The sequence below is a fragment of the Vombatus ursinus genome, unplaced genomic scaffold (genome assembly GCF_900497805.2).
Source record: "Vombatus ursinus unplaced genomic scaffold, bare-nosed wombat genome assembly UNPS02014821.1, whole genome shotgun sequence".
Lineage (NCBI taxonomy): Eukaryota > Metazoa > Chordata > Mammalia > Diprotodontia > Vombatidae > Vombatus > Vombatus ursinus.
The window spans coordinates 16181247-16205609 of NW_020954599.1; the positions used below are offsets into that span (position 1 = coordinate 16181247).

At 37.4% G+C, this 24363-nt stretch overlaps 1 protein-coding gene across 1 annotated transcript in view; it reads left to right on the forward strand.

Moving 5' to 3' along the window:
* EGF (epidermal growth factor) overlaps nt 1-23076 on the forward strand; it is a 148868-nt gene extending 125792 nt beyond the window's left edge. The window contains exons 22-24 of the mRNA XM_027837576.1: nt 438-543; nt 14492-14597; nt 20334-23076. Coding sequence (XP_027693377.1) covers nt 438-543; nt 14492-14597; nt 20334-20521 — 400 coding nt within the window. The 3' untranslated portion in view covers nt 20522-23076. The remainder of the gene's footprint in view (nt 1-437; nt 544-14491; nt 14598-20333) is intronic.
* The last annotated feature ends 1287 nt before the right edge of the window (nt 23077-24363 follow it).

The following is a 24363-nucleotide window of genomic DNA, read 5'->3' on the forward strand; positions in this document are numbered from 1 at the left end:
TAGTAGTAGTAGTAGTAGTAGTAGTAGTAGTAGTAGTAGTAGTAGTAATAGGGGCAGGGAAGGCTTCATGGAATGGGTATCACCTGAACTTATCCCAAAGGGAGATATAAGGATGCAAGAAGTAGCATCAATCAACGAGTATGTATTAATAGCTTATGTACTGTCAGGACCTGTCCTAAGTGCTGAGGATACAAAGTCAACCTGCCAACAATCATTTATTAAAGGCTTAATATGGGCCAGGCACGGTGCTAAGCACTGAAGATACAAAGACAACCACAAAAACAGTTCTTGCCCTCCAAAGAACTTATATTCTAACAGAGGAGACAACATTAGGGTTTCTAAGCAATTATCTAAATTGCAACAAAGTTGTGACTCCCATTTGAGTTGCTTGGTTGGTTTTGGAAGGGTGTTTCAGCCAATGTTTGGTTTTGTCACAGGACTAAGAAGCTCCATAAGAAGAATCCAACCACCGAGATGACCAGAGAATCCACCATTGCCAGTGCACCTGGAGAGGGTGTGACCCTTCCCAATCACAAGCCTTCGGTAATTTCGTATTCAAAAAGAGCAGGAGGGAAAGGAAATAGGGAGAACCAAAGGACCACTAAGAATCCATTTTTGATCACATCCCATAACTCCTCTCTTAAATAACTGTTAGAACCATTGGGCTTTCATTCTGAAATTTAATATATTTTTATCCTTCCCCATTACATGTTAAACAATTTTTTAACATTTGGGCTTTTCTTTGAGGTTTTGAGCTTCAAATTCTATCCCTCCCTCCCTCCCTTCTACCCTCCATGAGTTAGTAAGCAATCAAATATAGGCTATACATATGCAATTATGTAAAACATTTCCATATTAGTTATTTTGCACAGGAAGACTTGAATACAAGAAAAAGAAAGAAAGAAAGTGAAATATAGCATACTTCAGGCTGCATTTAAACAGTATCACTTCTTTGTCTGGAGGCAGATAGTATGCTTCATCATAGTTCTTTGGGATTATTTTGGATTATAACGTTGCTGAGAATAGCTAAGTCATTCACAGTTCTTCATTGTACAATATTACTGTTACTGTATACAACATTCTCCTGGTTCTGTTGACTTCACTTTGTATCAGTTCATGCAAATCTTTCTAGATTTTTCTGAAATCATCCTGCTTGTCATTTCTTATAGAACAAAAATATTCCATCACAATCACATACCACAGCTTGCTTAACTATTGGGCTTTCATTCTGACCTTCTGTCGATCTCCTCTCATCACTAGATTTCAGGCTTTGCAGCGATTTGCATGTGATGCTGCACCAGGCAGGGGATGATGGTTGGCTCAGATTAAGAAAGCTGGGGAATTGGGTAGATTCTAAATTAAGGAAGTCAATGGCATGAAGTGAATAACATGACATATCACTATTAGTTGATTTCCCAGGAAAGCACAAAGCACTTCCTCTAGCTTCTTGCAAGCAGAGAACTCTTTGTGTCATTGGAAAACTCTTACTTCAGGTAGGCAATCATGTTTAGTTAGGTGTTTCAGGATCATAGATGCAGAACCAGGAGGAACCTAATGGATCATCCATCCAACCCTCTAATTTTATAGTTGAGGAATCTGAGACCCAGACAGATCAAGTGATGTGTCCAAGGACACATAGATAGAAAGTGACAGAGACAGGATTTGATCCCAGGTCCTCAGATTCCAAATTCAGAATTCTTACCATTGTGCCCCACTTCATGACTCTAATACATTGAGAAGCCATGATTTTGTCAGTATGTTACACTCTCTACCAGTACAGGTAGATCCCATTCTATGACTTTGTAGATGGGCTTTGAGAGTAGTTGTGGCTAGAACTTTTATTGCCCTTAGATCAATCTGGTGATGGGCCCCTCCAAACTTAGCCAATCTGGGGGCAGCTAGGTGGCACAGTAGATAGGGCACTAGCCCTGAAGTCAGGAGGACCTGAGTTTAAATCTGGTCTCAGACCAGACATTTGACACTTACTAGCTGTGTGACCCTGGGCAAGTCACTTAACCCCAATTGCCTAAAAAAAATAAAACAACCCCCCCCAAAAAAACTTAGCCAATCTGACTGTCAAATGACAGACATGGAGTACTCAAAGTATTTAAAGCTTGGTAGGCCCTAGCAGCTAGGTAGCACAATGGATAAAGTGCTAGGTTTCATGTCAGAAAGATTCATCTTCCTGAGTTCAAATCTGGTCTCAGACACTTATTAGCTGTATAACCCTAAGCACATCAACTACCCCTATTTGGCTCAGTTTCCTCATCTATAAAATGATCTGGAGAAGGAAATGGAAAACAACTCCAGTATCTTTACCAAGAAAATCCCAAATGGAAGGACAAAGAGTCAGATGTGATTGAAACAACTGAACAAGTCCCAGCAAAGTTTGCTGTCTGACCTGAGGTAACATTCAGCGAGAAAAGAGAGCTGACCCTCCTCCATATGTAAATACATATGTTACATTCGTGTCTATACCCAAAAAGTGTAGATCACAGAACTGCAGAATGTTAGAGGTGTCAGAGACCTAGCAGGTCATCTAGTCTGACCCATACCTGACCAAGAACTCCCTCTATAACATTCCTGAAAGGAATGAATATTTTACAGTTGGTTGATTAGCCAGATCCAGTGACTTACTGTTGACATGGAAGGAAGTATCATTAGAGTGATCAAGGGATTTGTGGTTGGGATTGCACTGTTTAACATTTTTCCCATGGTTAGGATAGAGGCATATAAATTAACTTAATGGATGACACAAATCTGGTAATCATAGTTAGAAGACAAGGTCAGAGTTTAAAAAGCTCTTGAAAGGCTAGGACAATAGATTGAATTTGATAAGGTGGGTATTATTAGGCATAAATGTGAAACATTCAGGTTAAAAAAAATCAACATCTTACGTGTAAGATAAGAGAGGCATAGGTACATAACAACTCTGCTGAAGAAGATCTGAGGGTAATAGTGGACTGCAACTTCAATATGATCAATATATATATAATCAATGTATATAAAACTAGGGAGAGGGTGTGGACCAGGGATTTCATTGGCATAGGGAACACTTAGATAGGAAACTGCCTCTACCAACATAGGTTGGCACCCACTTTGCAACTTTGAGATCTTAGAGAATTGCCTAGAGCAATGGCAGGTTAAATGATTTGTCCAGGATCACAAAACCAGAATGTACCAGAGGCAAGTCCTAAACTTTCCTTCTATCTCTGAGGCCAGTCCTCTATCCATTATACCACATTACCTGCCTTCCTTCTCCACTCATAAATATATCTATGTATACACATTTATGTGTGTGTTTTTCTGTATGTATGAATAAATAGAAAAACTTATGAAGAGCTTATATTATTTGTTAGGTACTATGTTAAGTGCTGGGAACATGAATACAGAAAGAGGCAGTCCTTGGCCTCAAGAAGCTTAAATTCTAATGGGAAGACAACACACATAGGGAAAGATATTTTGTTTTAAAGGCACAGGGATGGCAGGAAGATGGTGGGGATGAAGAAAAAACATGGTTATAAGCATGAGGCCAAATAGATCTAGTGGACACTTACCAAACTAGGCAACATGGTCCAAAGGTGAGAGTTACAAGGCTGGGTGAGGCAGTAGGATAAAGGAGGAATCCCAGAAGGATGGCTGGAGTCAAAGACTGTCAAAGACTGTCAAAGACTGTCAAAGACATTGACTGTCTAAGCTTATGGGGGTGTGGGTGTGTCTACCTGTGCTTACAAAGTACTTTTTGTATATGTTATCCAGGGTACTCAGACTTCTAGGAGGATTGACTGAAGAATCTCAGGGTGTTAATCTAGAGAAAAGAGGACTTGGGGAGGAGCGTAAATTCTTCCTTCTAACTTTTGAAGGATTGTCAAAGGGATGTTTGACTAAATCTGCTTAGCCCCAAAGGACAGATCTAGAACCAAAGGGTGAAACACGTTTGTGCTCGATATAAGGAAGAACTTCCTAACAATTATAGCTATTGGTGAACTTCTTTGTGAGGTGCTGAACATTTATTTCACCATTGGAAACTTTAAGCAGAAACTGTGTGACATTTTTTTCCCCACTTAATAGTATTTTATTTTTTTTTCTAATCACATGTAAAGATAGTTTTCAATATTGACTTTTATAAGATTTTGAGTTCCTAATTTTTTTCTTTCTCCCTCCCTCTCCTCCCTCCTCCCCAAGATGGCAAGCACTCTGATATAGGCTATCCATGTACAATTATATTAAACACATTTCCACATTAGTAGGACAAACTTTTTAAAGAAGTTGCAAATACAAACTCATGTTTTAGGTAGGACTTGGTCTGGAATGGAGGTGGGTCTCTAGGTCCTCAAATATGGCCCTTTGACCGAATCCAAACTTCGCAGAACAAATCCTCTTAATAAAAGGATTTTTTCTGTAAAACTTGGACTCATTCAAAGGGCTGCACTTAAAGACCTAGAGGGCCAGCCACATGTGGCCTCGAGGCCACAGGTTCCCCACCCCTGGATAAACTCTAAGGTACTTTTAAGTACTGAGATTTTATGGTTCTATGATCTCATTTAATCTTCAAAACTATGCAGTATGTAATTAGTGCAGATATTACTATCCTCATTTTACAAGAGAGGAAACTTGCACTGCCTAGGGTCACATAGTGAATAGTAGATCCAGAATACAAATTTAGGTTGTCTTCCTTCAACTCTGGTGTTCTTTTCACTATACAATCCAGTTTCACGTTATATAGAACAATAGGAAGTCCATTGGAGGCACCTAAGAAAGTGGTGCAGTGCATAGAGTGCTGGGCTTATAGTCAGAAAGACCTGAGTTCAAAGCTTCCCTCAGACATATCTAACTGCATCACCCTGGACAAGTCACTTGACCTCATCTGTAAAGTGAAGTGTCAGACTTGATGGTCTCTAAGGTCCTTTCCAGTTCAAAATCCATAATCTTATGACCATTTGGTATTAATCCTAAAATACTGAAGGTTGGAGAGAGATTCTTCATACATCATCTCTTTCTGATGAATACCATCTATTCTTGGGACTTCAGGCTATTGAAACTGCATGAGGTCTCTTTTAGGATCTACAAATAATCCCATCTGTCCTTCCCCAACTGTGTGATTCTCCATTTCCAGATAACTGTAACTGATAACCATGTTGGGTCAGTGTGGGCTAATTCATTCATTGTCTGCAACAGGCAAGAGATTGTGTGAATTTCTTTCTACTCATTGATATACTACCAGTCTATGTCTTTGAAGCCTTATAATGGAAACAAATTGGTGTTTGGGGCCATTAGTGGGTGGTAATGGGTGCTGAAATCTGCAGTGGCATCTTAGCTGGGATTCCCTGACTCTAGCTTGTGAGACTTTGCACTTTCATAGACCTTGAAAATACCTAGGGGGCTGTTGACTGTCCAGATCATCCCTTGTTCTTCCAGCTAGTAGAAGGGTAAAGCGGATGCATGCTAGCCATTATAATGCTGTTATTTGGAGGAAAGAAAAACCAGAAATTTACTAATTATATTCTGTTTGGGAGATTCAGAAACATTTGTTAGTCATGAACAGCCTGTTGGCTGCAGACTCTGTGTTAGGAGGCCCAGGGCTGATCAACTCCATTCTTAACCACAGTTGTCACTGTCCTTGACACCGCCGTCTGCCTTGAGAATTTCTGTGGAGGTAGAAAGAGAGCTGAGCACCCAAACTAGGGAAAACAGAAACAAATCTGGCTTGTTCAGTTGCTTTGTGGATTTCATTGTTGAATGTGGTGATGTTTTCTCCTGGCAGTGAGATATAGGGCTGTCAAATTTGCTGTGTGTAAGCAAACATCTGCTGTGGGAAGATGGTTCTGAAAAGGGGCCAGCAATGCCTGGAACATCCCCTGAAGAAGCAAAACCCTAGTGGCTTCCATAGCCCAGTGCTGCAGGTGACTTAGCTGTAAGGAGCCCAAGCCACACCGAGGCTAAGGATGAAGGTGATCAGTCTCCAAAACTGCTCCCTCATTCTTGTCCCTCTAATTCTATACTGAACTAATCAATCAATAAACATTTATTAAGCACCTACTATATGCCAGGCACTGTGCTAATCACTGATGACACAAAAAGATGCAAAGAATAGTCCCTTCCCTCAAAGGGCTTACAATCTAATGGAGAAGATAATATGAAAACAAATGGACACAAAGCAGGCTATATACAGGAGAGAAAATAATTAACAAAGGGAAGGCACTAGAATTAAGAGGGGCCAAGAAAGGAAGGGCTCTCAACTAGGGTCTTCCCCCTCGCTCTCTTTTTTTTAAAATCCTCTTTATTATAATGATCTCGGGGAGCAGTATGGAATAATGGAAAGGAAGCTGGCCTTGGAGCCAGGAAGATACAGAATCAAGTTATGACACATACCATCTATGTGGCCCTGGGTGGGTCACTAACCTCTTAATGGTTGAGGCCACTCTTTAGGACTCTTAGTTACAGAGAAGGTCTCAATCTGCGTTAGTAATGGGTGATTTCTCACCCCAAAGTTCTGTATTACCAATGAAATCACGTGTCCATTCACAATCTTATGAACTTTAAGCAGCTAGGTGAAACAGTGAATAGAGCCCTGGGCCTGGAGTCTGGAAGACCTGAGTTCAAATCCAGTCTCAGATACTTACAAGTTGTGTGATTCTGGACAAGTCACTAAAAAAAAAAAAATCTCTGCCTCATCTGTAAAATGAACATAATAGCATTTCTCTTTCACAGTTGTTGTAAGGATCGAATGGGATGTATAGTGCCTGGCGTGTAGTAGGCGCTATATAAATGCTAGTTATAAACTGTTTGTTGCTACCAAAAGACATGAACATTTTTTCCCTGTGTGCACTAAGAATAGAAAAAAGGTTACATGTGATTTTTCACTACATATGTCTTTTAGAAATATATTCTATTTTACATTTAAAATGGTAACTTCAGCACTGCTTATCTTATCTCAGTCTCTTCTGAAATTCCTTCTGCTGTCTCGTGTGTATTTTTATGAGTCGTTGATGCTCATTTCTTTCTTTTTTTTAACTTTTTAAAAATTTTAGACTTAAATCCTAAAACTTAAATACACAAGAGTGAAAAGAAAAAGAAATATGTTTTTAGCTTAAATTCTGAAACTTAAATGTAAAATAAGAAAACCAAAAAAAAGCATGTCATGTGCACAGCAGAACACGAGAGGCTTCAAACTACCCCTCCTTCTCCTCAACAACTGCCTCTTCACAAAAAGCCCTCCCTTGTCACAAATAAGTATAGTCACCCTACATATTGATGCTCTCTGAAAATATACATCTCATTCTGAACCTATAGTCCACCACCTCTCCACCAAGAGGTAGGAAGCATGATTCATCATTGGTCTTCTGGAGTTGGAATTGGTCTGTAGTTCTTAATTCATAGATTTTGAGCTGAAAGGGTCTTTAGAGGTCATTTTGACCAACCACTTTATTTTATAGATGAGGAAACTGAGGCCTAGATTAAATGGCTCATCTACCATCACACAGGTAAATAACCATCTTTCTTTTATAATGTACTAATCATCATATAAATTGTTCCTGTTCCACTTACTTCACTCTGCATCAATTCATACAAGTCCTCCCAAACTTCTCTGACTTTGTCTTTCATCGTTTTTAATGATGCAGTAATATCCATATGCCATAATTTGTTCAGCCAAATCCCAATTAATGGATGCCTACTTTGTTCCCATTTCTTTGCTACAATAAAACTTTCACCCCCATTTTCCCTTCTTTCTACGCTTTGGGTTACATATTACCCACCAGAGGAGACAAAGAGTTGGCAACTCCTTTGATCCTTTTCTCTCACATATTCAATGTTGCTTTGATTACTGTGCTCCATAATGGCCAGATAAAATCTGCCACACTATATTCAGGTCTGGATGCTACATTTTGGAAGGAAATTGGCAAACTAGAACATGTCTAGCAGAGAGTGACAAAGACGGTGAAGAGATTGGAGACCATAATATTCAAAGATCACTTTAAGGACATGGGAATGTTTAGCTTGGAAAAGAGATAACTTGGGTAATGTGGGACATAGAGTCATAAATTTAGAGCTGAAATAGACCTTAGAGGTCATATAAACAAATCTCCACTTTTCATAAATGAGGCACTGAGGCCCAGTGAAGTTGAATGACTCATTCAGGGTCACACAGTTAATAAATACATGGTTGATCTCAGATTTGAACCCTGATCCTAATCTAGTATTTTCCCCACTGCTTTGATACTTGAAGGAGTTTCATGTGGAAAAAGGTTAGACTTGTTCTTTGAGGACACAGAGCACAGAATACATCTCATTGTTAGCTCATCTGGAGCTTGTAGTTTACTAAGACCTCCAGATCTTTTTCATGGAGTATATTGTCTAGCTGTACTCTTTGGTCCTACATGTGCTAAAATCAAGAGTTTTACATTTATTCTTTTTAACTTTCATTTAGAAAAATCCAACCCATTATTCTAGCTTGTCAACATCTTTAGGAATCCTGACGCTGTCATCCAACATGTCAGTTATCCTCAATTTTCTCTCATGTGTAAATTTGAAAAGCATGACATCTATGCCTTCATCCAAGTTGTTGAACGGCACAGGACCAAGGACAGATGCCTAAGGCATTCTACTAGACAGCGTCTTAGGAAGTTGACATTGATTCACTAGTTACTACTTTCTGGCTTCTGTCATTCCTGAGTTCTCATTTCATCTAACTATACTGTCACTTAGCTGTCATTGCTTCACTTTGTCCACAAACCCTCCCACTAAATCATACAGGGCTTCTGCTGGGGATCAGTGGAGGGAAGACTTATTCCAGTCAAATTAAGGGGTTCGAAGAGTTGAAGACTTTAAGTGTCTAAGTAGCAGACTATCCTGCAGAAAAAGAGGGACAGTATACTATTAAAACAAGGCGGGGAATACAACACACAATAGAAGTATTTTGTAGGTTGGAATATGTCTTAGACACATAAAATGTCTTAGAGAATGGCATTTATTTTCCTTATGCCATTATTATTTTTGGAAAACCAACAGTAAAATCTGTTCTTTTACTTTTTTCATTAATTTCATTCAATATATCATTAATATGTTGCTTTACTTTAAAAAAAACCCACAGGTTTATTTTTCAACATTTATCTGCTAAAAACGTCATTTCTGGCATAAAGGGTTACACAGGCTTTGAAAATTGTTCCTTAGATTGAATTTTTTTTGATGCTTTTTGTCTCTCTCACCATAGTCACTTCCTAATCATGATCCCTAAAGAGAAACCTCCCAAAACAAAAGATTTAGTCCATATCTATTAGCATAGTGACTGTTCCTGATAGTGTATGTAATTTTCTAAATATGTAGTTTGCAATTTTTCTCCTAAGAGGAGGGAATTGTTTTCTTTCTTCTCTGGAGCCAAGATTGGTCATCACCTTTAATCTGATTTTTGATTTTTTTCATAGTTTTCCTTTACATTCTTGTGGTCATTGTATATGTTGTTTTCTTGGTTCTGCTTACTTCACTTTGCATGAGTTTATGCATGTTTCTATGAATTCTTTGTATTGGTCATTTTTTTGATAACACAAAATATTTCATTTCATTTCATATACCATAATTTGTTCACACATTCCCCAGTTGACGGCCCCTTACTTTGTTTCTATTTTTTGTTAGGACAAATAGAATACAAAGAGCAATTAATAAGCACCTATTATGTGTCAGGCACTATGCTAAGCACTTCCCAATTATTTTATCTTTTATCCTCACAACCTGGGAGGTAGGTGCTATTACTATGCTCCTTTTACAGATGAGAAAACTGAGGTTAAGTAAGTTGCCCAGAACCATACAGCTAATAAGTGGCTGAGGCCAGATTTGAACTCTGGTCTTCCCAACTCCAGGCCTACTGCTCTATCCATATTGTGCCACTTAACTGCTCCAATTAGATTGTGGTGATACAAAGACAAAATAAAAAACAATTCTGATACTCTGCTGGAGGAATATAACATACAACAGATAATCACATATGAAATAAATTTTAAAAGGAATAAAGCAAGAAGTGCTTTTAAAATCTATTTTTGGTATGAATGCGATCTTTTTGTGTTTGAACTCTTTGGGGTATATGCCAAGCAATAAGATCATTGAATCAAGGAATTTTAATAGTTTAATAACTTCTCTCATTATTCAAAATTGTTTTCCAGAATGGTCAAACCTATTTATAGCTCCACCAATATTGAAATAGTTACCTGAGTACCCACAGTCCCATCAATGTGAATATTTCCATCTTTTGTCATTTTTGACAAAAACAGACTTATTTTAAGTTACATTTCTTGTAATTAATGACTTAGAACTTTTTTCATGGAGTTGTTGATAGTTTGATTTTTCTTTTGAAAAGTGTTCATATTCTTTAACCATTTATCTATTGGGGAGGGGAACATTTCTTTAGTTTTACATATTCATGTTAATTCCCTATATGTCTTGGATGTCAGTTATCAAACTTGTTTGATGCAAAGTGTTCCTCCCCACTCTTCTTCTCTTGATTTTGTTCATGCAAAAAACTTTTTAATTTTAAATAATTAAAATTGTTTTTGTCCTTTGTGATCCCCTATAGCCTTGTTTGTCTATGAATTCTTTCCCTAACCATAGTTCAATTAAAGCAAAATAATCCCTGCCCCAAAGGAGCTTATATTCTAATAGGAGAGACAACATATACACGCATATGTATATATATGTCTATATATGTGTTCATGTGCGTATGTAGTTCTGAAAGGCACCTATTTGAATTGTTCTTTAATTTTCTTTATGATACAACATTCTATATTTTGATTGTTCATCTGCTTGATACTTATTGTGATATACAATGTAAAATTCTGGTCTAAACCTATTCTCTTCTAAATGCTTTTCCAGTTTTCCCAGCAGTTCTCATTGACTAGGAAGTCTTTCCCCAATAGTCTGTATCTGGAAGTTTTTTTGAACAATTGATCTACTTATTGTGTTTGTTTGGTTCAAGGGCTTGCTTGTCTAGTTTATTCCATTCATGTTCTTTTCCATTTTTGACCCAGTCCCAAGTGATTTGTTAATTACTTTTTTTTTTATAGGCAATTGGGATTAAGTGACTTGCTCAGGGTCACACAGCTAGTATGTGTCAAGTGTTTGGTCTCAGGACAAATTTGAACTCAGATCCTCCTGACTTCAAGGCTGGTGCTCTATCCACTGTGCCACCTAGCTGCCCCGTTAATTACTTTTTTATAGTAATAATGAGAGCTAACATCTGTTTTTCATTTTGTCTTTGCATCTATGCTCTCTTTGATTCTCTTTTAAAAATTATTTCTCTTGAAATTCTTGATCTTTTGTTTTTCCAAATGAATTTTTTTAATTTTGTCTAGGTCTGTAAAATAATCTCCTGATAGTTTGATTCTTGTAGAACTACACCTATAATTTCATGTCAGTATTATATTTTTAATATTGCTTTATCCTTGCTATGAACAAAGAATAGCTCTCCAATTATTTAAGTCTTTTTCTGTAAAGAGTATTTTGTAGGTGTATTTCTATAAATCCTGAAGTTACATTGGTAGTTAACATCCAGATATTTTATAGTTAATTTGTATGGAATTTCCCTTTCTCTCTCTTCCTCCTGGAGTTTGTTAATAATATACAGAAAAACTGGTGACTTCTGAGTATTTGTTTTATAACTTGCTGCTTTACTAAAGTTATTAATTGTCATGATTAATTTTTTCATTAACTCTCTGAGATTGTCAAAATAAACCATCATATCATCTACAAATAGAGATAATGTTACCTCCCTCTTGGCATATGCTTATTCCACTAAGAATTTTTCTCAATTTGATGACTTTTTATTGACTCTAGAATATCTATAAAGTATTTTTCTTAATATACATTGTCACTATACCACTCCAATGATCTATTTTGTTCCTTTTAAATAAGAGACATTTTTCCAAAGTAAAATTCCAGTCATCAGTCATATTCCAATTCACCCTCTCATTACCTATACTTTTGCATTTTTTAAATAGACATCTCAGGCCTTGGATTTTACTTCTGGATCTTTACATGGATATTGTGTCCTTTGAATTATTGGTATTTTCTTTTGCTTTTCCTCCTCCTGTGATACCTGATGGGACCAGGCTTGTTTGATCTGTATAGACAGTCCCCCCTCCCCCTCTCATTAAAAAAGCTTTTTTGATTAGAAATATAAGGTCCAGGCAAAAACATTTTTCATTAGTCCTCATTAGGTGCTCACCTTCCTTTACCAAGAGCCTATCATGGCTATATTTTAAGCTTTCGTCCAGAAATCGAAATCTTAAATATTATTTACTTAGCCAGCTGTTAATTTCCCAGACCTACCCTTCTTTCATTCCCCAGGAAGATGGTGAGGTCTTTATTCTTTAAATCAGGTTAACAAATGGGTTGCTGTGTACCCAGGGAACCCCTAATGACTGTGCTACCTTGGCTCTTCTCTTGATCCTCTGACCTTATTGGCTAGACTCTCGCCTGGTGGCATCTATGACTCATATCACCTCTCCTTGCAGCACCAGAAACCCCCCTCTCCAGGGATGGACCAACTTACTTTTTTAAAGGAAGACCCAAAAACCTATTCTTTAAAATTATTATTAATTTATGTCTTACCCTCTTTAAAACCTGACCTATTTCTCCCAGCTCAGTCTTCTTATACTTTACATTTGTCCACGCACTCTATGATGTAGCCATACTAGTCAACTCATTCCTTGCACATGAAACTTCTAAGTGTCTCAGCGTGAGCTAATTAACTATTCTTTGTACCTGGAATGCTCTCCATCCTCACCCTACCTCTTAGAATCAATCCATGCCTCCCTTTAAGACTCAGTACAAATGTTTCTATCTTCAGGAGGCCTTTCCAGGTCCATCAGCTGCTAGTGCCGTCTCCTCTGAGGTTACCTTTTATTTACTATGCATTGTGTATATATCTATTTATATACATGATGTCACCCCCGTTAGAATGTAAGCTCTTTGAGGGCAGGGACTGTTTTTGCCTTTCTTTTTATTCTTAATGCTTCATCACCTGTCACATGGTATGTGTTTAGTGAATACTTGTTAGTTGACAGAGAATTCCCAGTGAAGAAATTCCCTTTACCACTGTTACTGTCCAGAAACGTAGCAACTTAGGGAGTTGCCTGGAGCATGAAGGGGTTAAGTGATGAACTGAGAGTCACATAAATAGTATGCTTTCAGAAGTGTTACTTGAACCTAGGGTTTCCTGACTGCAAAGCAAGGTCTCTATCCATTATGCAACACTGTCTTTCCATACTTCTTATGTAAGTCCACTTTTTCAGTCTTCCTTCTGTGTCTCCTTTTCCATTTTCTCACCTCTAGTTAACTCCCTTTTGCCTCTTTACATTTTTGTTTCTTCCTTTAAGTTCTTCTGTCATTTTTTGGGGGGAGGGGTGAGGAACACATCATTCTGTCTGACAAAATGGAGAGTAGAAATGTACTCCTCTAGGACTTTCACTTTCCTCTAGGATGGAGACCAATTTACTTTTTGTATGTATATTGGTATTATATAGTACTGGTTGAAACAAGCATAGCATATTCTCCAGATTGCAGAAAAATTCTTCTTGTACTCTATACTCATTTTGACCAAGTCTTCTGCCCCTGTGTCTTCTTTTGGGCAACTTTCTTGGCTCATATTGTTAGCTTAGTGCCACTCAGGCACACTGCTTGTTTGTGAGATGTGAGTCAAAACGTGAATGAAATGAGATTTACTCTATGTAGCTAATGTTGTCACTGACCTCCAGATAATTTCCTGTACTTTTCTCACATGCTTGGTTCTTTGGCCTCCTTTGGGAATGAAGCTTAACTTATTTGTCAGATAGAAGCACAAACCAACCCAAACAAAAGGCATAAGGACATGAAATGAAATCCAATTAATTAATGAGCTTGAACCACTTGATTTCCTCTTGCTGTTGATCTTGAGGACCTTCTCTCTACTTTCCTGGGCATTAGACTCCCTGACCCCATTTGCGGAGCTAGGCTTAATTTATTCAGCCAACAAGACACAAGGACATAAGGAAAAAAAAATCCAATTATCTAATGAGATGCACACCTTATTTTACTTTGCTTCAGCTCTCTAGAACCTTTCCTCTATTTCCCTGGATGCTAAGCTTTCATCATCTAATTTGGATGTAAAGCCACTAAGCAGAATCTTTATTTAATTCTCTACCTTCCTGTATAATAGATAATCAAGAATGATGCAATAAGTAATACTTTTTTTCTAATTAAAGAATTTCATTGTCTTCTGGGATTCTTTTTAAAAAGTCATCAGTTACTAGGAAGCAAGATTCCTCTATTTTAGTATAGATTTGGTTGTTTTACTAGACACAGTAAAACAAGGGTGGTGATTAACTGTCTGTCTTCTTTAGCCAACAAGTTATATTTGAAGGGTGGATGGGATGGTCCTTCTTTTCCTTGGAGAGTGACTGGCTTAATATGAAAGAATTGAAAAAAAAAGTAACTATTTACTTTTTATGCTTTTCATTCTCTACAGGTTTGGGTTGTGAAGGAGCAACCAGACAGCAGGGTTGGGAGTCATCAGGTATCTTTCACAGACTGTCAGACAACAAATGGTGGCCAGCCTTCTCCCCCTGAACCTGGTGATTAAGACTTTCTTTCTTATTGGGTGATAGTTTAAGAGTTCATATATAACCACAGTAACTTTCACCTTGTTAAACAGTACCACCAGCACATTAGGGTTGTGTTTGAATTGTACTGTGATAATTCAGGGAAGAGAATATGGGTTCGATTCAACACTTATCTTCTATTACCACCCATTCCATACCCAAGAAGGACACTACCTTCACAGAAAAGATAATTACTGATAGCAGAGCTATCTGACAAAACCAGGTGAAGAATCCCTTGCTTTCACTCTAGCTTGATTCTGGACCCATCTGTTGGGCAATAGATGGTGCCTGGGATAGTGCTAAGGAAACAGAAGAGATAGATTCATAAGCCATTTGAGAGGTTTGTCCTGCTTTCTGGTTATCTCCATTGTGGAAGATTCCTGAAAGACTGGGTAAGTTTAAGGGATTTGGGTCTTCTTAAAGACCAGAAGTCCTTCTTTCAATGCATATTGGCTGTGAAACTCTGGGCAAATCACTGAACATCTCAGTGCCACGTACAGCTCTCGAGGACTGTAAGGGGCAAAGAAGGTATCAACATGCAGTGGTAGAGAGTTTCTTCACCTAGTAGTTTTCCATGCCAATGCAATTACAATTCTAGTCCCTATCACTACAGAACAGAAATTAACCAGATGCCTGATTGAGCCTGGAAGTTACTCTAATTACTGCAGTGTCTTACAGCCAACCAGATGCCAGCCCCACCTTCCCTGTCCATTACCACCTCCTATACCTTCCCCAAGGATGCTCCAGAACTGACTTGCTTCAAATGGTGACAGGGACTGAATGTCCTTAGATCTAAGGACTTTTCATAATCCTTCTTATTAATTAAACTAAATATTGCATTCATAAGGGGTCCTTGACATTAGGTGTTATACACATGCCATATAACTCTGTGGATGTTATTCACCATTATCTAATATCACCACTGTAGGAGAGTTCAGAAAAGAAAAACAAAAAACTTCAAGCCAAGAAAAATGTTCCCCTCCTAATGAAATGTGTCACGTGCCTTGGACCCACCTCAATTTATTAGCGTTTTGCCTTTGTAACCATGCTGGCTCCCTACTACTGCTCCTCATCTCCCTAGGCAAAGAGAGCATAAACACTAGCTCTAGCACACTCACTCTGAAACCCCTGGAAATATACATTTATGAACCTCTATTGAATTAAATGGGAATCTGTTTCCTGAGTTCCATAAGTAGTAGCCATTTAGACACTACACTTACTCTTTCTTTCTTTCTTTCTTTCTTTCTTTCTTTCTTTCTTTCTTTCTTCCTTCCTTCCTTCCTTCCTTCCTTCCTTCCTTTCTTCCTGGCAATTAGGGTTAAGTGACTTGCCCAGGGTCACATAGCTAAAAAGTGTCAAGTGTCTGAGGTCAGATTTGAACTCAGGTTCTCCTGACTCCAGGGCCAGTGCTCTATGTACTGTGCCATCTAGATACCTGAGACACCACACTTTTTTTATTAATTTATTTTGATTTATCAATAATCACTTCCATATGCTTTTGAGTTTAAAATTTTTCTCCCCCTTCCTCCCCACCACCCTCCCCAAGATGGCGCACAATTTGATATAGGCTATACATTTACATTCATATTAAACATATTTTCACATTAGTGATGTTGTAAGTAGAAATCAAAACCAATAGGAAGAACCATCAGAAAGAGGAAACAAAACTCAACAGAAGAGAAAAAAACTAACAATTCGGCTTCCATAGTTCTTTCTTTGGGTGTGGATAGCATTTTCCATCACAAGGCCTCTGGAGATGTCTTAGATCTTGTATTGCCAGGAAGGGTTAAGTTTATCAATATTAGTCATCACACAACTTGGCTGTTATTGTGTACAACGTTCTCTTGGTTCTGCTCACTTCACTCAGCATCAGAGCATACAAGTCTTTCCAGGTTTTTCTGAAGTCAGCCTGTTCATCATTTCTTATAGCACAATAGTATTCCATCACATTGATATACCACAACTTGCTCAGCCATTCCCCAGTTGATGGGCATCCTCTCAATTTCCAATTCTTTGCCACCACAAAAAGAGCTGCTATGAATATTTTTGTACATGTAGGTCCTTTTCCCATTTGTGTCATCTCTTTGGGATATAACCCTAGAAGTGCTATTGTTGGGTCAAAGGGTATGCACATTTTTATAGCCCTTTGGGCATGGTTCCAAATTGCTCTCCAAAATGGTTGGATCATTTCACAACTCCACCAACAATGCATTAGTGTTCCAATTTTCCCACATCTTCTCCAACAAAGATACTACACTTTTAACAATCATAAATGCTACTCTGTATTTTAATGAAGTGTTACTCTGCTATTGCTTGAATCTTACCTTGCTGATCATAAAATTCAATACTTCCTAGAAGGGTTGTTGTTAAATAATGATACTGCTGCTTCTTCAGGAGCTCATTTCTTTGAAAATTCAAATAAGCCTTACAATATATTTTCTAGGAGTACCTATTATTATCACTGTTTTGGAGAAGATCGAACCTGGTTTTTTCCTGATCTTGTGCCAACTCATTGGCAGAAGAGAAATGAATTTTCCCAATAATGAACTTGGAGAAATAAGGATTAGACTAGGGTCTTTTTATAGCTTTCCATCACAAAGTAGGGGCAGCTAGGTGGTACAGTGGATAGAATGCTGAACGTGGAGTCAGGAAGACCCTGTTCAAGTCACATAACCTTGTTTGCTTCAGTTTCCTCATCTGTCAAAGGAGCTGGAGAAGGAAATGGCAAACCACTCCAGTATTTTTGCCAGGAAAATCCCAAATGGGGTCACAAAGAGTCAGATACAACTAAAATGACTGAACAACAACAATCACAAAATAGCATATTCAACAGCTAACTTGATCAAAGGAATGATTTCTAACCCCAATTGGGTCATTAAGATACTGTGCCTCATGGTGACAGAGTACTTATCTCACAAATATCTATATTTTGCTATTATGAGGGAAAAGAGGAGGAGGTGAATGGCTGAGTGTAAAATCTATCTCAATTTTGTGAAAAAAATAACAAAGGGCTATCTCTACTGATGGAGACTTAGAGAGACTGACTGAAAAATGTGATGTGTTAAAAGTTTTAGACTAAGTATGTGATTTTATTGGATTAGAGAAGGCCTTATCCATCAGTGGTTCTCAGTGTGGTCTGCATTCAGCAAAGGTCCCCAAGACCTTTCCAGAGGGTCTGTAAAGTCAAAACGATTTCATAATAATACTAAGATGTTATTCGCGTATTAATATCCTCTTTCCTTTTCCAACTACATATCTATGTGAGGTAAGATTTATTTCAATTCAAAATAACATATTGAAAAAGATTGAGGGGCAGCTAGGTGGCACAGTGATAGAGCACCGGCCGTGAAGTTAGGAGGACCTGAGTTCAAATCCGGCCTCAGACCAAACACTTGACACTTACTAGCTGTGTGACCTTGGGCAAGTCACTTAACCCCAATTGCCTAAAAAAAAAAAAGATTGAATGATTGAATGCAGCAGCTGATATGGAAATCCAGCTGTCTTCATGAAACTAAACATTAAACAGATTTGCAGAAATATATAAAACAATGAACCTCTTCGCACTAAATTTTTTTTGTTCTGGAGAAGAGTTATTTTTTATGACAATGTGTTATTTCTATTAACATGCAATAGGTTTATTATTGCTAGTCCCAAATGAATTAATAATTTAAACGTGATCAGTTTTAATTTTCAATGCAGTAAATATTTAGAGCTCTAACCCACAAAAAAAGAAAAGTTATTTAGAGTCCTCAATAATTTTTAAGAGTGTGGAGGGCTCCTGAGACCAAAAAGTTTGAGAATCGCTGTCGTAAGAAAACTCCCTCTATCAATACAGATCTATAGCATGTATCAGAGGCAGGATTAAAACCCAGGTCTTCCTTCTCAGTTTCAAATATGCTGAAATTGCATATTTAAATGTAGTTACTAAGCAAATTGAGTTGTTTGTAGCTATAAGTCATAGAATAATGGAAGGTACTGCAACCTCCTTTTGTAGGAAAGAGGACTGAAGCCCAGAGCATTTTTGGTGACTGGCCCAAGTTTACAGTTAGGAAATAGCAGAAACTCAGGTATTCAGATTCTTATGGTGACTCAGGAGGGGAGAACCTGGGAAATGAAACTGACTGGAACAATCTTGAATCTTTTAGCTATGAAAAACTAATATAATTACTTCTCCATTCTCTTTGTAATCAGACCAGGGTTGGTCTGATTCTTCTACAAAATAGTGTTAATTGCAGCTACCTCTAGAAAGGACACTATAAGGTATGAGTTCATGCTTTGAGTCCTTAGTTGTCTGAAAGATACATATCACTCAATCTGTTGGCATCATTTTCTGATAGCTCTCTGAAGAGTAAATACTCACCTTTTGTTACAGAATGTTTTGATTCACGGAGATCTGGCTGAGCTATACTGGTCCTCTTATAAAACATTTATATGAAATGGCATTCTTGGAATAATTTCCCTTGTAAGCCTTAGTTTATTTGGCTTTGGGAATTCATGGATGCTGTTCAGAATGGCTTCTGAACTTTTCTTCCCTTATCTTGTCTCATTTCCCTGAGACTAGGATTCTTACCATGGGGTCCAAACTTGTTTTTAAAAATATATTGAAATCCAGCCTAAGCCACATAACGCTCACTAGCTGTGTGACTCTGGGCAAGTGACTTAACCTGAATTGCCTCACCAACACACACACACACACACACACACACACACACACACACACACACACACACACGCGCGCGCGCGCATATAGAGAGGGATAACTGTATTTCAAAATATTTGGTCTCCTTTAAAATTTTTTTTATTCATTTTGAAATTAAATACAAAAAGACAAAAAAAATTTCCATGTACACAACACAACACAAAAAGAGGATTCAGTATGAAACCACAAATCTTTGTTTAAAAATGTTTACTTCTTTTTGAAAAACTGTGTAATAAATACTACACATCGTTTTCAAAACTACCCTCCTTTTCTGTGCTTCCTTCTGAGTTTTCTTTTGTTCTTTGCTGTGCACTTTTAATTTTTTCTTCCCTCCCCTGCACTAGAGAAGGCCACCATTAGACATAGATATGTATATATATATATATATATATATATATATATATATATATATGTAAAATCATACTATGTATACTTCTATTTATCAGTTCTTTCTTTGGAAATGGATAGCATCGTCTTTCATGGATCCTTTGTAATTGATTAGAAGATTTATAATACTCAAAGTGACTTAGTAGTTCACAGTTGTTCTTTGAACAATATTGCTTTTACTGTGTGCAATGTTCTCTTGGTTCTGCTCATTTCATTCCTCTTTATTTCATGTAAGTCTTTTTATGTATTTCTAAAATCAACCAGCTTATCATTTCTTATAGCACAGTAGTATTCCATCATTTGGTCTCCTTTGTAATTGGATGTATTTTCCTTTATGCATTTAAAAACATTCTGAAATTTATGCATTTAAAATGCATTTATACATTTAATTTATATTTATAGCATATTTATATAATATGCATATTAATTTGTATTTATAAAATGTATTTATATTGAATTTATAATTTATGTATTTAAAAACATTCTGAATCCATAGAATTCATCAAATATTCCAAAGGGTTCATGAGACACAAAAAATGGTTGGGAACTCCTACTCTAAGGGTTTTTTTAGTGGGAGTATTGGATTATCTGAATAATGCTGCTTCTTATGCTTTTTTCCTAAGGATCTATGTGTCTGGCATCTGGGAACAGAGAAATGCAGACCTTAGAAGACATGGGGAAAGATCAAGGCTACCAGCACCAGCTATCTGGAGGCAAAGAGCTTGGTCCTCAGGAAATAGAGGGAAGTCCTCCTCAGCTTCCTTCAGGCAGTGGCCCTCTTCAGGGAGCCTCATTCCCTTGTTCCAGCTAACTATCTACAGCATCTGGACCAGAGGACCCAGGATGTGCTGTGCCAAATGCCACTGACTCATTATGGAACTGGACTTGGAAGCAAGGAAAAGAAAACGAACACTGCTGATGTAGAAAATGAAGGGCTTGAATTCTGTGGTCTCTAAGGTCCTTTCTAGCTTTAATCTCATGAGCCTGGAATTCTAAGAATGGAAGAAACATTTCCTATTGGAAAGCAAAGGAGAAAAAAAGAGCAGGTTCTGCTTATGCCTCTACACTTGGAAGCCTGGTCCCAGTGTGTCACTGTGCTGGAGGCAAACACGCAGCCATTTTCTTCTCTTCATTTTAAAGCAATCTCACAAATGATTCCACTTACAGATCAGAAGACACTAGAGAACCACTAAGGATTCAAGCAACAAACCCAAGAGAGGATCTACTTCTATAGCCTTGGCTTAAGTCATGGATGTACCAGGTTATCTTTCCCATATCGTCAGAAGAAGTGGAAATGGGTTGATTCCACCAAGGGTGTCAACATAGTTTGTTACAGAGTGTTAACAGAACGATTTCTTTTTCCAGCCAGCTTAATGCTGTGAAGTGACTTAGTTATTCCAGTGACTGTTGGGGAGATATTGGGGATGTGTAATTTATTTTGGTCATGAATCATTGCTGGTATTTTTGGATTTGGGAGCATATGGTGAAGAATATGGTATTTAGAATCTAAGGTGGGCTATCTCTTCAGATAAGGGGATTTGTGTTGTTTGTAATTATAATTTAAAAATGATGTTGATTAAGATCTTTAACAGTTTTTCTTTCTGAATCAGACCCTGGGTCTGCCTCATTTGACCAAGAATTTTCATTGTGTCCCATTTCTTACTGGTTCATCCCCAACCAGTTCTGAGAAAAGTTCTGAGAAAAGAAAAAGATGAATCCTTCTTTGATGGTTTTTCACAAAATCTTTTATTGTTTTTCAGTGTATGTAATGTAGAATTATAAACTAAGATCAAAGTTTATTTTATTATGGAGAATAATCAATGGCTTTTACTTATTTAACATGTAAATAAATCAATCACAAGATTAAAAAAGCTTTATTGTACATAAGGGTGTTAGGTATCCAATCAGATCCCAGAAGTTATTGGATCTAAACTAATATCAATTGCTAAGACTGATGTTAAAGAGGCAAGATCTCTGAAATAATTGAAAACCAGATGGATTTACACTTAGGGCAAGACTCAAAAAACATATTTAATTAAATTCATATTATACAACCAAAGGATGGTTATCGCTGATAATAGAGGCAGGCTCAATCCACTCTGGATCATTTAGGGCATGGGGGCAATTATAAAGTTTGTATATCAATCAGTCTCATTTCTTTTCCCTTCTGCTATTTGAGCTTTGGTTACATTACTCATTAGCACTTATGAACCAAGGTGAGGAAATGAGATAGAACTAACATCATTCAGTCCCATTACTTTCTATTAGCTCTGGTAGAAGGACTGGTGAGGGAGGAAGATGACAATTGTGGATTATGTGTGTATAGCAGTTATTATGCTGTTCATGCCATTCCGTTAAAGGAGACTGCAATCAATTCTTGCCCTAAACAACAGTTGATATTTGAGAAAGAAGGTGATGTCACTATTATATTTGTAAGTGGAAAATTCATTTCATAACCTGGTGTGCCTGGGTGCTGAAATCTCTAATGAATGAAATCATATTAGTGAAATAATTACTCTTATGAAAAAGTTAAAGGAAGAGAAGGTATATATACATGCATGTATATTAAAAGCTATATATGTGTGTGTATATACACATGTATATATGTGTGTATACATATAATATACATATATATTTCTTTTCCTCCAAACTTGAGTCTTTCATGAAACTTAAAAAAGCTTAGGTGACTTTTCTTGGTGTTAATAGCTCTCCTTTTTGGATTTCAACAATGAACAGCGCTATTATATCACAAAAGCACCTCTTGTATTGTCCCTGGACAAAATTGGTCTAGGATATTTTAGACAGCTAGAGAATGAATGCTTCCTATAAGCACTTAAGCATGATTTACAGGTATCAAAAACTGAGAGAATTTTAGATTTTATTTAAATCAAATCTATGACTTAACTAGTCAGATTCAAAGACAATGCAGTCATTCATGGCCTGATGCTTTATGCTTTTTAGCCAGTGTTCCACCCTGCACATTTATATTTAATTTCCAGCCTCAGTTCTGTTACGGTTTTGTTTTTCTAAGTATTCTTTTCCTTTAAAGTTTGTTATTGCTGTTGAATCAGTTTACATTTTTCCAGGCTGTGTCTCAATTATTTTCTGAATCTCAGGGTCTTATTGGATCCATGACTGATTGTAACCCTTATCATCTACAATTAAAATAAATGCTCTACTATCCCTTCTCAGGGCATTGATGAAGATGCTAAATAAGACTGGGCACACTGCTGTCTCTTGATATCACATGGTTTCAGTTGCATTTATTAATTTTTACTTGTTTTCTTTTCATTTTGCATAACTGATGATTGTAAAACATGAGAAAGTGTGATAGAAATGCTGAATAATAAATAATACTATGAGGAAGTCTTGGTGTCCAAGTTCATCTGACTGGCTATGACGAGAATGAGTTCCAAACAATACTAACACTTCAATGGCAAAGACTTTTACATCCCTTAAATGTGGCAACTTACCTTTTGAAGCTCACAAGTTCATAGTTTGTATTTGTTTGACTTCCATACTCACTCACCTAATATCTGGAAATAATAAACACAATACAGAGAGTAACATAATGGCTTCAGGTCCACATGGTGGCTGGGTGAGGAGAATGTGATTTCCTGGTTGAGTTGTGCCAGTTGGGTGATAGAAACAAGGCAACCAATCCAAGAAAATATGATGTACCACTTCCGAGACCTATGCAATACCGTACACATTTAAAATAGTGATTTCTGAAAACAATGTTAAAGCTCTGACATTTCCTGTCTTGCGATAGTTTCCATTTTTTACCCTGTGAAAATTATTCAGCTGCCCTGTCAGCCTAACAGAAGATGTCAAGGAATTTTCTTTTCCAAGTTTCATTGGAAACTCTCCCCTCCCCTCCACCTTAATCACCACTAGGATGGTTGAAACAACTCATTCAGCTCAACCATAGTGTGGTGCAGAGCCTTCTGCTAGGTTCTTGGGAGATACAAAGTTTAGATCCCTTGTGGTTCCTGCCTTCCTGCAGCTTACAACTTAGAGCAAAAAATAGGCCAAGACAAAATAAAATCAAGAAAACTATATAAAATGTTCAAGTGCACCTAGTAAGGTGCACCTGAGCTTTTACAGGGAAGGTTGTTACTAGCTTAGAGATGAAGGTAGAGGATATTGGGGATATTGGGAGGAGGTGGCAACTGAGGTGGCTTTTAAAGGATGGTCAGAAACTCAACAGGAGAAGAAGGGGAGGGAGGGACATGTCCAGGTATGAACAATATGAGCCAAAACAGATGGTGAAGAAGTTAAGGATGGGTTAGAAAGATAGAAGTGCAGTTTGACTGGAAAGGAATAAAATGAGCAAAGTCCAGATGGGTTAGAATGGTTTCCAGATTGTGGAGGGAATGAATATGAAGCGGAGGAGTTTGGTCTTTATTTGGTAGGCAATAGTATTTAAACTCTGGTTCTGCACAGACTACTATGTAGTCTACTGACTCTGCGACCTTGGACCAGTCACTTAATTTCTATGAAGTTCATTTTCATTCCATAACCTACAGGGTGGTTGTGAGGACCAGATTTTAAAATAAATATCAAGCCCATTTTTGACCATCAAGTGTTATTAGAACACTATTAAATGGCACTAGCTGTTCTTTGGACCTGAAAATAATTTTCTCATTTATC